General features: G+C 41.8%; 1 protein-coding gene across 1 annotated transcript in view; it reads left to right on the top strand.

The window, feature by feature from the left end:
- The window catches only part of PLD1 (phospholipase D1), a 124,469-nt gene extending 115,108 nt beyond the window's left edge, over positions 1-9,361 (top strand). Inside the window, exons 24-26 of the mRNA XM_066601094.1 lie at positions 1,798-1,951; positions 2,260-2,377; positions 3,757-9,361. Of these exons, the coding sequence (XP_066457191.1) occupies positions 1,798-1,951; positions 2,260-2,377; positions 3,757-3,981 (497 nt within the window). The 3' untranslated portion in view covers positions 3,982-9,361. The remainder of the gene's footprint in view (positions 1-1,797; positions 1,952-2,259; positions 2,378-3,756) is intronic.
- The last annotated feature ends 4,438 nt before the right edge of the window (positions 9,362-13,799 follow it).

Raw genomic sequence — 13,799 nt, 5'->3', positions numbered from 1 at the left:
GTTCTAGCCTGGGGAGTCACACTTTATGGGCCAGGTCCTCCACTCTGTTATCAGGGCAGATCCAGGGAAGGTACCCAGGACTTGTTTTTGTGCCCATCTTTGTCTACGATCTGTTATCCCTTGAACTTTGCCCATCACGAAGCCTGTTTCTCTACTCTGTATCGGTTACACCTATAGAATTGAATGAATGTGACATAGTCAAACTGTTGCACAGTGAAGCTCTTTTAAAGTGGATCAGTACAAGTCTCCTGTTACTTAACATGTGAAGTGATTACACTTGAATATAGTCCATGCCACTGAGAGCAGCTCTAGAATATGGCTGTGATTTGCAAGCTGCTACAAAGACGAATGTGCTTCTATATACATCATGGTGGAGCCTGTATCTGTGTTCACATTCTGTATCTGCTCTGAGACAACATTTTAGGCAGTGCAACACTACGTTTAGTAATCTGTTCATGCTTTACATGCCGGAAACCCAACAGAGACCCGAGTATAGTGGTGTGGTCTATCGGACGCCATTGGTGTCCGTCATGTGACAGCAAGCCCAACTGACCCATGTGACAGCAGTCCCAGCTGAGAATGCCTAATGCAGTATTTGGGGTCATTATGGTCCTATGAAATCTCCCAAGTCACTTTTGTCACATTGCAGATTTTACTTCTCAATGTCACTATAGCTTCCTACATTCATTGTACCCACAACCTTCACAAATGCTTCCAAGGACTCTTACAGAAAAGCACCCCCACAGCGTGAATTTGGTATTGTGAGCTATATAGTGAAAATGTCATTATAAGGTTTTTTTTATAAGTAGTATGTGACATAACCTTGGCTAGAACGAAGCATATGGCTGCCAGTTGTGTAAGAGCTACCTTAGAACTATAGTTTACCCATGGGAATACAGAAAGCAGATGCATATTGTGTCCACAAGCTGTTATTACATCCTATCAGCAGCTGCATAGAACCTATTCTTCTCTTTCGTATAGTTAGATTGGGCAGAGCGCAGTATGGCTAATAAAGCTTCTGTTTACAACTCACAAATCACCAAACCTACAGCCGCCTTCTAATGAACGCCATTAAATGAGTCACTGGCAAAATCGATGATTAGAGGAGAACTAACTGTAAAATTTAATTATACAACATAATGACTGCATCTACTGCCACTTCCTAAGGTGACTGTATGACAATATTTCTATCATTTCTCTAGTAATCTAAGAGGAGGAGAAGAACAGAGATATTAAAATTAAACAGCAGGTTTTTTAATGGCCTTGGAAACAGTTTAATGAGCCAATCGAGAACTTCATACCTAAAATCCAAGCCCAAATTAAGGCTCAGCAAGAAAAGAATGTTGAAATGTTTCTTTGCTTATCTACTTTGGTTGTGATTTTTGTTTGCTCCCTACTGGTTAACCAAGCACTAATCATGGACAAAAGTGTTGTTGTTTTTTTTCTTTGCTTCTAAGAAATATGTCCTCAAACGAAAAACTTTGTTTAACAGGAGAAGTTAATTTGCCAGCTCCATTGTCAGACGAATGAAGAGAAGAAAAATACTACTCATGGGAAAACTTTTCAAAAACTTTTTATAGCTTACTAACTTTTTACATTGTGAACTCCAATAGACCTCTGGGACCAAAGTCCCATTATCATGTTGGATCTATGACTTAGCTGTGTTGTAAAACCCATGGTGCGTGTTGGGATCTGCACGGTTTATGCAGATACTGACACGCTATTCCTAAAATTGCATTCTTATGCGATTACTGCTCTGGTAATAAGACAATTCATCATTTTCCTTCGTACTTTCAGGTTCAGCTAATATTAATGACCGCAGCATGATGGGGAAGCGTGACAGTGAGATGGCTGTTATTATACAAGACACAGAGACTGTGCCCTCAGTCATGGATGGAGAGGCTTATGAAGCTGGGAAATTTGCCCTGTCACTTCGGATGCATTGCTTCAGGTAGACCAAGTCTAAGGCAATAATTTGAACACTCAATAAACCACCCTTGTCCTGACACTTTCACAGTTTAACTCACACATTCATAATATAAAATTTATATTGACTAATGACTGTCATCTGTAACCATGTCTGGAAATCCAAAAACCTCAGACACAAAGAATTGCCCTTCTTTATACTTTCCTGTGCTGCAGTAAATACCAAGAAAGTGCACAAAAGTATAAAGTTTATAAGGTCTTGCATGCGGTCTGCCAAAACTTGTCATAAAAGGGCATTGGTGTGATCTTATCCACTGTTCTATTTTCTTTCAGGCTTCTCCTTGGTTGCCTTAATGACCCATCTATCAATATCCAGGATCCTATTAGTGACAAATTTTTCAAAGAGGTGTGGGTGGCCACAACGGCTCGCAACACAACTATATTTGACAAAGTGGGTATATTATATGATGGCTTTTATTTGCCAACAATATTGTAAGATTGTAAGAAACAAACGTGAAGGCTGCCAGTTGAGAGACTATTTGTGATGAAAGCAACTTAATTATAAATGAAAATAAGGCGGAATGAAAGTTGATGAATCTAAGACTCTGTTCATGTTATATTTGAGTCCAGTCTTTGCTATATTCAGCAGGAAAGCTGTCCCTGTGGCTCCCCTTTAAAGCTAATCCTGTAAATAGCAAAATCCCCCTCCTACTATGAACTTACACTGTGCTCGTTGGTGTCACTACGGCCTTTCCTCAAATCCAGATGTGCGCTGCTTGATCCTTTCGCTTTTGGCCCAACCGTTGCTACTACTGTGCTGCACTAAGTTCTCCTCCTGTGAACATCTTATTACTGCCCAGCTTCCGGGAGTTGTGCACATGTTCCCCTGATGCTGGGGGCCTCGTACTGTAGCTGCTTCAGCTACCCACCTCTACTATACCGTTGCTGGAAGGGAGGATGGACTGTACAGGGCTCCACTCTGGCGCACACCACAGACTTGAAGAGGTAAGTATATAAACTTTATTGGAAGTGAAATGCTTTGTCATATTCACTGTACCTGGATCCTCCCAATAAAGTTTAAAAACTGACCCCTACAAGTCCGTGGTGTGCACCGGCGTGGAGCCCTGTACTGTCCGTTCCTCCTTCCAGTACCTGTGTGTGAATGGGGCTGGCAGCTGCCTTCGTGTGTGCTTAGAGCTGTGATGCACACAGCCATTCTAGGTAAGCGGTTCTGCTATTGGGTGGGACTCTGCCACTACATACTCGGAGTCTTGCACATGAAGCGCTTCGGTCTATAGTTTATCTACTATACAAAGTCATATATCAGAGGTATACATCGGGCAATACAACAAGGTATACATCTGACAGAAGGTTCAGACATGATGCAAACAGGACATAATAGGCAATAACCCTTCATGAGAAGACTTCATAAAAACTGCTGCTAAAACTATAGTCTGATCTTAAGCTAGCCTTATTGAGTTCAGTGCAGGGATAGGCTTGTCCTAACAGACTTGCAGAAGCCTTGTCTATATAAACCCTTGACTGACTTGGGAATTCATTTTGGAAACTGGGCCAAGATTTTGACTTCCAAGATGTGCATTCTACCCTCCCCACTCCTCTGTTTGTCCTGGTATCACTCTCTGTTGTTAAGACAAAATTATTTTCAATGCATTAGGATGAGGTACATCTCAATTTACTGGACATTGATGGAATATGTCCAAAACAACCAAATGCAGATTAGAAAATGAAAATAAAGATGTGATTGGCTGCCAAGGGTTATGAGATGCAAAAGAGAAGTCTGACATTTGTATCTTTGTGTTGTCACATTAGGTGTTCCGATGTCTTCCAAGTGATGAGGTACAAAACTTTTTCCACTTGCCTGATTTCCTTGCCAAAACCGCACTGGCCACACAGGATCGTGCCCGAGCGCAGGAAGAGCTGCAAAGAATCCGTGGGTTTGTGGTCCAACTTCCCTTCTTATTCCTTTCTGGAGAAAATCTCTTGCCATCCGTGGGAACTAAGGAAGCCATTGTGCCCATGGAAACCTGGACCTGAAAGAATTTTTATGGAAAGTTTAAAAAAAAAAAAAACAGCTGGTATTTCCATGTGGCCAGAAATTCATACCGAATCCGGGACCATGCAAATGGACACTAAATCTTCCCCAACCTCCTTTACACTTTAAACCATTGAGTACACAAAATGTATATGTCGTTTGTCAAAATTCAAGAACTTTTATTAATTCCCTTAATTTTATCATGTGGTAGCATATATTAATTTCTAGTGTAAGGTGTACCACATGGTAAAGTTTATCCTGGGCATATCCACTATTTATCGTAGAGAATAAACGTATCCTGTACTGTACAGGATTTATTTGGTCATAGTATGACATGATCACTGTATTTGTTACATACAGTGTATAACCTACACCATTCGGCACAATTGCCTAACCACTTGGTAGGGGTAAAAGTTCTGTTGTAGACCAAAGTATATTGTAAAACCTACCACTGAATAGTAATGGCTCCCACAATAAATGCCATGCAGCACCATGCCACATCCCAGCTGTCGTTGCACTGCCAAGCCAAGTGGCTGGCAGAGCCAAGTAGGCAGAGAGCCCACAGATTTTTATTTTGACCCAATCGTTTTGTATTATTATTGAACACTAACATTCCCTTTAACAAGCAAAGCTGCTAACTGCATTTTGTGCCATGTGCTGCCAAGTGCTAGTCAACAGATGGAAAGTGAGACCTATATCTTTTCTCTGTGATCTGTCCGGTTAAAGGATTAGAACTTGCATTCAGAAGGACCATGAGACATTAAATCCATGTGGCAACTACATCTGCATATTGGATAGTGCCATAAATTGTCACTTTATTGTATGTCAAACCATAAACTTGTCATATCTTGTATTTGTTGAATTGCACATGTCATACTCAAATAACACTGTAGGGGGCACTCTTATGCATTAACATAAGTAAATTGAGCCATAGGGAACCCTTGGATAATGTACCAAAACAAGATGGAGCAACTTGAATCTATCTTCAAAATGTCTCTTTGGTGTAGCCACTATTTTATGAGGGCAGTCTTGGGTTTAAATCACTCCCATGCATTTTACTTGAGCTGGAGCTGTGGGACAAGCAATGGTTTATTTTAAAACTCCTAAGGTTGCCAGGTACTTGCCCTTAAAGGTGTCTTCTGGACAGAAATACTATTGGCATTGACTGGCTGGATTCACCGATCGGGACCCCAGCCAATCTGCTTATTACGCGTTCGCCGCAAGCACCATAACACACGGGGACAGAGTGGAAGCAGATAGGTATGACCCCTGTGTAGTGGCTGGTGTTGGTAATTGCACCGCAATGACAGCAGCGTCTAAAATTATGGGTGCCGGCCACTACATAGGGGTTGGAGCAATCGTCTTCTGTTCCCCTGGTGTGTTGTGGCGCGGACAGCAGGCGCTTGATCAGCTGGACCCAAGTGGACCAACTATTGATAGCCTGTCCTAATGATAGGATAGGTCATTAGTAGTATTTGCCCAGAAAACCTTTCTAATAAGAGTGATGCAGGCTTAAGGTGGAGACAGGGCGGGCGGGGAGCAGTGCACTCTTTGTAATGGGTGGGGCGGGGCAACACATTTTATGAGAGAGTAGCACTTTAAATGCACACATCTGTAAGTTGCCTATGAGCAGCTAGGACACTGAATGTAGAGCGATAACTAGACTGCCTTATGAATCTGAGTAGCGCTGTAGGCTATCAGCATCTGATCACCGTTGGTCCACTGCTGCGGTCCCTTGCAGATTAGCTGATTAAAGGGGCCACAATGCTCATACCAGTGCTATGGCCTCCCCAATGTTTAGATCTGAGCACGTACCTGTTCACATGCGCCTTTGATTGGCTGCAGCGCATAGTAATAGGCTCCAGTTACATAACCTGATGGTAATGCCGGGCCAGTACCCCTCACGCTTCTATTTTTACTGTGCCTTTCGGCACATGCTGTACTTGACCCCTCCTAATTTACCCCTGCTTATGGAGGAGACTCCTGTCTGTTAGGGGCTTCTCTATAGTTAGCACTGCTGAGAGCTCTACTGTTGCCTTAATTGCTCATGGGTATCTTATAAATGCTTCTATTTAAAATGTCACAATTTCCTTACCATGGCACGTTAATGGGTAGGTTCATTTGTAATCCCTTTTTTTAAATGGCTAGAATCTGTAAACAAAAAAAAGTAATTTTTTTTTCTTTTATTGTGTTATTTTTCTGATGACCTGGATATAAAAAGTCTACATATCCCTGTTTAAAATTCTATGTTTTCGTCATATTAAAAAAATCCGACAAAGATGTATCATCTCAGAATGATTTCCCCCTCAGTGTGACCCGTTATCAGTACAGTTCCATTAAAAAAAAAAAATGAAATCATTTAGGGTGGAAAAATAAAAATAAACTGTGGTTGTATAAGTGTGAACACCCTTTTTTATATTTGGGAATTTGCTTGTGTTGTGATTCGCCAATCACATTTAAACTCCCGTTAAATAGTAGTCAGTACATAGATACCATTATTTACATGGATTCTGATTTATCCCACATAAAGTTCAGCTCTTCTAGTAGAATTATTCTGACATTTTCTTAGTTGCATTTTTCAGCAAAAGCTGTAAAGAGCTTACAACACATCAAAGGGATCTGATTGTTGAAAGGTACCCAAAAATTTACAGGGCTTTACATACACCATGGAACACAGTGAAGACAGTCATCAAGAACTGGGTTAAAGTTGCCACAACAGGGACATTACCAAGAACTGGACGTCCCTCAAAAATTGATGAAAAGACCAGAAGAAAATTGGTCCGGGAGGCCAAGAGGCTGACAGCAACACTAAAGGAGCTGCAGGAATTTCTGGCAAGCACTGGTTGTGTAGTGCATGTGACAACCATCTCCCGTATTCTTCATATCTCTGGGCTGTGGGGTAGGGGGGCAGGATGGAAACCTTTTATAACAAATACAGACATCCAAGCCCGGCTATATTTTGCCAAAACCTACGTCAAGTCTTGCAAATGCATATGGGAGAATGGGTTATGTCTGATGAGACAAACGGGGGAACTTTTTGGCCATAATTCCGTAAGGCATGTTTGGTGTAAAGCCAACACTGCACATCACCAGAAGACCACCAGACCCACATTGAAGATGGTGGGGGAAGCATTATGCTTTGGGGCTGTTTCCTGCTGCTGGAACTGGGGCTTTAGTCAAGGTGGAAGGAATTATGAACCGTTTCAAATCAGTCCATTTAGGCACAAAACCTTCAGGCCTCTCCTAAAAAGCTGAAGATGAAGAGGAATTTCACCTTTCAGCACAAAACGGCCCAAAGCAGACCTCCAAATCAACAAAATAATGGCTTTGCCAGAAGATCAAAGGTGTAGAAATGGCCCAGACCTGAATCCCATTGAAGATCTGTGGGTAGACCTTTGCAAGGAAGAGTAGGCAAAGATTGCTAATCAAGATATGCCATGCTGATAAAAAAACAGAACAATATTTTGTTGATGTACCCTTTGACTTTACTAGTTTTATTTTTTAGGGTGTCTATATTTATGCAACTACATTATTTTAGTTTTGTTTTAATTCGTCCTTCCAAAATGATTTCAGTTTGTTTTCCAATGGAATTGTACAGATAACTGGTCACATTGAAGGAGGAAATCTGAAATGGTCCATCTTTGTTGGATTTCCTAACATGCCATTTTAACAGGGGTGTGCAGACGTTTTATATCCTAGAGCTTGGTAAATTCAGTCTAACCTAAAAATCGTCCTTCACGTTTATCAGTAGTTCTCCACGGGGAGTGCTGATAGCATTGTTTTCCCGGTTTGAGCAATCTTTGAGCGATCATCGGCCCATGTAAACCAGTCTTAAGCGTTCAGATTCCCGCTAGATGTGGAAATCCGAATGATTTATTGGCCTGTGTACAAGGACCCTTAAGTACAGTGCTGATCAAAAAAGCAAGCAGAGGATAGACATTTCACAAATGGGAATACTTGGAGATTTGAGTTCATTAGTAGAAATCCGATTGCTTTACTTCTCTTCAGGGCCTTTAGGCATGTCAGTAAAACTGGTGCTTGCTGGAGAACATTTATGCTCTTTTAGTACATCGTTGCGTCCAACGTTTTGTCCTTCATTTCATCCACAGTGTATATTAACATGGAATTTCGTATTACTATGGTCCTTCATTTTAAACTAAGCGATACATGTTTCAAGCAGCTTAACAACATTAGGAGCTTTGATTTTATCTTGTAGCTGCACGTCTACATTTTTAAGTAAGATTTTTTAAGTTGTGAGAAATCTTCTGATTCCTTACATAATTTATAATTAATTCCGTTAATCGGCCATGTTTATTTTGGTAGGTAGATAATAAGATGAAATGCGTAATTACATGTATTTAAGTTGCAAAAAATGTAAATCTATATTGTAATATGCAGAATGTAATATATATAATATATATGACGTCTGGGGAAAGAAGTCAGTACTTCTGGTTTGGATCACTTTGTATGTCTTAGGGAGAGTTTTGTTAGTAATGAGCTTCTTTAAGCGTATGTTCACTTTTAGGGTGCATTCACATGTCGCTGATTTGCTGCGGGTTATGTTGCAGATTTTACCCGTTCAGTTGAGTTCAAATCTGCTCCAAAACCCACAGCCAATTAGCAACACTCGCTCGTAATCCGTTTTTATGTCTTTATTGCCATTATCTACATGAAAATGTAGTTAACCCTTTCCAATCCACTGTCTGACCTCCTGAAGACATTATGATTTAAGGCTGTACAGCTCCGATGTTGGAAGCCGTCCGTCGGGGTTCTCTTACTGTATATTGCCAGCCTCTCTGCTGTCGGAGCCTATCCAACGTGTCATCTCCTGCAGTACTGGCTTTAGCCAGCAGATAGCGCCGTTGTATAACAGTAGAAAAGAGTAATCCCCGTAGGAAAACTAGAATACAAATTGGAATGGAAAGGGTTAATTATATTGTACCAATTCTGAATTCTAGTCCAGAGCTGTATTCACAATTCTGTTGGAACCAGTCAACTGATCCATCCTGCTGAGCTCATATATTGCTATTGGAGAGTCAGTGGTTACTGTACAGGATCTGGTGTGATGCAGCCACCACTAAATTCCTCAGACACAGGATTGGAAGGAAAGGTTGGGGCATTTAAATAATGGAGTATTTTTAAAATTGTTAAAGCTTTTTGTAGATTAATTCCATAAGTGAAATGTGAACATACGCTTTAAAGTTCTAAACCAAAATGCGGTTAATTTGGCTTCTATTCCTTCTGTGAAGGGTGACGGAGTAAAACTATGTGCACTGCATGACTTTAAACCCCTGGACTTTATCTATACTATTCACTGTAATTATGTTTTAATTAATTGGTTCAACAAATGTATTTGTTTTTAATTAAAATATGACAACTTGTCTGCGCACTTCCTTTCTAATTATTTAGGATGTTGCAGGCAGACCATGTTTATTATAGTAAAGAGTAGATGAACCTTTAAAGCAGAACTAGTGCGTGCAAACTGGTGAGAAAATCCAGCAGTGAACACAGGTTGAATATTGTAGCAGAGCAGCAGTGCTATCCAAGCTAAAGGCCCCTTTATGCCGGACAATTATCGTTCTGGGCAGAGGCGTAACTTGAGGCTGCTGGGCACCAGTCCAAAACATGGAACTGGGCCCCCAACTATAAAGCTTCCTTAATAGTATTGGTTTGCAATATGGGGAAGAGAGAATTTAGGGGCCCCCTAGGGCTCCTGCGCCCAGGTGCGACTGCACCCACTATACGTACACCAGTGCTTCTGGTTGTTCAGGCTCCTTTGCTCCTGCGTGGTTTTGAATGATGATCGTCTTGTGTAAAAGCATGTTGAAACTAAATGACTGGACGAGAGTCAGTCAGTTTTAAACATGCTTAAAATCCTGAACGATGATCGTTTGGTGCAAGCAGCAGCCATTCAGTACTGAACAGGGAACGGAGAGAGGCAGGGAGAGAACTCTCCCCCAGCCGCCCGCCTCCTTGCTGGCCGCGCTTTGAGCGACCCAGTGATACTTGTTTGCCTGACACTCGTCCCGTGTAAAAGGGCCTTAACTCTGCTGATTGATCAGTTTGTTCTACCTTGCACAGATTTTAGTGTTGTTGACATCCTTCTGTACTGTATGGTTTCTTAAGAGGGAAGAGCAAGATGGCTACACACTAAATACAGTGAAATTGGACCTTTTAAATTGAGCTCATGCACAACGCATTTTGGCTGAGGAATGCGCACCAAAATTCTGCATCAAAGTATAGTACAATGTAAATGGGTTTTTAACAAACCCCATTCACTCATGTTGGAAAGAATCTAGTCGTCCTGCAAACTTTGAAATTGGCAGCATACGCTAAGTGTTACATGGAGAAAAGCTGCTTTGCCACATTGCGTTGCCTGAAATTCACACCAAAATTCACAAAGTTGTGTGAATTTTCTGTGGAAAACGTCTGCTTTGTGTGATCTTCCCCTAACCTGGCAGGGTCTCCCCTTCTTCTAAAATTCTTGCTTTTTCTAATTTTGTCAAGTGTAGGCTGCTATTTAGACTATAATCAATGACAAGGTTTGTATTGCACCGTACAGGATAGCATGAACTTTCATATCCTGAAATTATTTAAGTGGCTTCTAAGAGTTATTCGTTTCTTGGGTGCTTATTGGATGTCTATGGTGCGGAACTATTCAAAGTTGCCGCATTCTTGATGCATTTAAATTGAGAGGTGGCTCCACTTGTCCAAGGCTCTCTCCATAGATGTGGAATGAGTGAAGAGCTGTTTGCTCAGCTCTTTCTGTAATTCTCATAGGCCTCCCAAAAAAGGGAAAAAATCTCAACTGCATACACCATTGATATGCATCTGTGTATCTGACACTGGAACATGGCTGTAGAACAAGACATCTGTCCCTCCTGTAGCCTGAACGTCTGCTAAAATCTTCCTTCTGTAGATTTCAAAATGACTGCCATTATACACTACCGGTTATATCCAACATGACATCTAATACATACATTTAGTTAATATAATGAGCTGACAGCAGAGGGTCACAGTACTGCGTCGCTCTTTTTCGGGACTCAGTCGGAAGTATCTGGTCTTACTCAGCAAGTGTCCGTGAGTATTTCAGATCCCCAGATCTGAGTATTTCAGATCCCCATATACCCCTTTTAAGTATTTCTCTACTGAATTCTGATGGGATCCCCATTTTCTTACAGCAAGCATATGACAGAACACTCAACAGGCTGGATCCAAGAGTGTAATGTCAACGGCTGCCAATTGCCTACATAAACTTACTCTTGGACTGTGTGAGATGTGAAGGAGTTGGTATCCGTGCCTATCTTGCTGGGGCACTGTCATTGGAAGTACTCTTTAGCTGAGACACTTTATAATTAGAGATGAGCGAATATACTCGTTTCGAGTAATTACTCGATCGAGCACCACGATTTTCGAGTACTTCCGTACTCTGGTGAAAAGATTCGGGGGGCGCGGGGGGTAGCAGCGGGGTAACGGGGGAGCCCTCTCTTTTCCCCCCCCCCCACTCCCCGCTGCAACCCCCCCCCCCCCCCCACTCAACTACGGCACCCCCCGAATCTTTTCACCCGAATACGGAAGTACTCGCAAATCGCGGCGCTTGGGCGAAAAAGGGGCGTGGCCAAGTAGGTTTGCTCATCTCTATTTATAATGCTTCACTACTGGGGCATTGTTGATGAGAGCACTCTGGCTGGGGAACTGTTAATAGGCTTACTCACTGCTTCTGGCACTATCAGTGGGATCATTCTACGGTTGAACACTGTTATTAGAAACATACTCAGACTGGGGCAATTATTAAGTCAAAGTATTGGGGGGCAGTTTCTGTCAGGCACTGTATATGAGGGCAACCTAACTTTTTAGAGTGGTCTCTTGAAGGAGTACAATCTAACAATGTGGCATTCAGACGAAAAAAGTTTTATGCATCTTGATAAAGCAACGCTTAGGCCTCATGTCCACTTGAAAAATACAATCTGCGCAGAATCTGCCGCGGATCTCCGCACAGATTTGCTTTAAATGGTATTTTTTTTTGCATGCAGATATCCGCACACATTGCTATCAATGTGATAGCAATGTTGCCGATTCGCGCGGAATCCGCGGCAGAATGGAGCATGTCGCGTTTTTTGTCCCGCGCGTGAAAAACGCAATTCTTTTAAAATGTCATCCGCGGGTGCAAAAATCAATTTAATGGACCGCGGATGGCCAAGGATTCCCCATGGGTGGAATCCGCAATTCCATTTAGCTAGTGGACATGAGGCCTTAGAAGGCTCAAGAGACTAGAAAGATTTCAGAAGTGGTGATGCACAGCACAACAAACTTTATTCTTTTCATTTGGTGTCTCAGACGTTAGACATTGGTGTAATTTATTAATTTTAGAAGGAGGTCAAGGTTCCCTGTGATGACTTTACACCTTCATTGTAATCATTTTAATTTTTACACTGTCTACAGATTATTGATATAAAACATTTGCATAACACCTCAAAATTAAATTGCTTATAAATCAAGGATGAATAACTTTATACTGATGGTAAGAAGTCATGAATGGCTCAGATTTCAATGGATAAGGTTGTGTCTAGTGACTTGTCTTCTTTCTAGTTATCTGCTTTATGATTGCCTGGAATCTTGTTGACAACTACTCTGAATTATAGGACCTGCTCTTCAATGTTACAACCACCCTCTGGTACTGGACAAAGTTGGCCGTACTGCTTCTGTGTACCTTATGCCCACTGTGTATTAGTATGCAGCAGTAGTCTGATGCTACATGCTGCTCTGACTAGCCACTGTGGAGGGTTGCTTTAAAACCTTTTTCTGTAACAGCATCAAGATCTACTACATTAACAGATACTTGGATTGCATTCCAGAAAACCTTGGTAACTTCAGCGAAGAACAAGGAGAATGATTCCACTACGACATAAAATTATGGAAGTAAGTTACCAGGGAACATGGGACACTCACAAATTACTACTGGAGCCTTCAGCGGGGCTGGCCTGGTAGATCGACCCCCACCCCCAGAATGTTCTCTAAAAGACGCTGTCTGTGTGTTTTAATGACTGCTCATATTTAGGCTGCTTTCCCACTTGTTTCGGGGATTCTGCTTTCTTGCTCCGTTTAGGGAGCAGGAAAAGGGAATCCCCGTGGCTGATCAGTTTTGTATGTGGACAGAACTGAACAGGGCTGGTTGGACCCTACTGACTATAATGGGGTCCGCCTGCTTTCCACCCATCTGGTTTTGGGACAGAAGTAAAAGCTCTGGGTTTGCAGCTGGCCTAAATATTATGTCTTTGTTTTTTAAATACCATTTAGGATGCGTTCACACTTCGCTGAATTGCTGCTGATTTTGTTGCAGATTTCAGCCAAAATCCACAGCAAATCAGCGATATGTGAACGCTTCCTAAAGATCCCAAATTCTGAGAGACCACCGGTTAGAGCAGCATGCACTGGTGTCTGTGCTGTATCTCCAAAACTGGTGCTGTTTTGCCAACCAGCACCCCACATATATTCAAGAATAGTTTTAACTAACAAGAAGCTAAAATGTGTTGGCCAGTGAGCAGACCTTTATTCCTAGTTTAAGAGCTCGTTCACATGGGCGTATATGGGTTTTGGTTGTGTAATCGTGACTATAAATTACATATTCCCTGCGTATTTCGGCTTTTCTGTGTGTTTGTGCACATAAAGCCCAGAGAAGGGCCTATTATTTGGATGCACAAATATACAGTGAATACATAGGTTTCCTGTGCATTCGCTGCGTATTTATGCAGGTCCATTGACTTCAGTGGCCTATTTCACCATGTAATGCCACTAATATAGGCCATGCCACATATTTCGT

Source organism: Eleutherodactylus coqui, chromosome 1 (genome assembly GCF_035609145.1).
Source record: "Eleutherodactylus coqui strain aEleCoq1 chromosome 1, aEleCoq1.hap1, whole genome shotgun sequence".
In the NCBI taxonomy this organism is placed as follows: Eukaryota; Metazoa; Chordata; class Amphibia; order Anura; family Eleutherodactylidae; genus Eleutherodactylus; species Eleutherodactylus coqui.
This window is presented reverse-complemented; position numbering and strand designations above follow the sequence as displayed.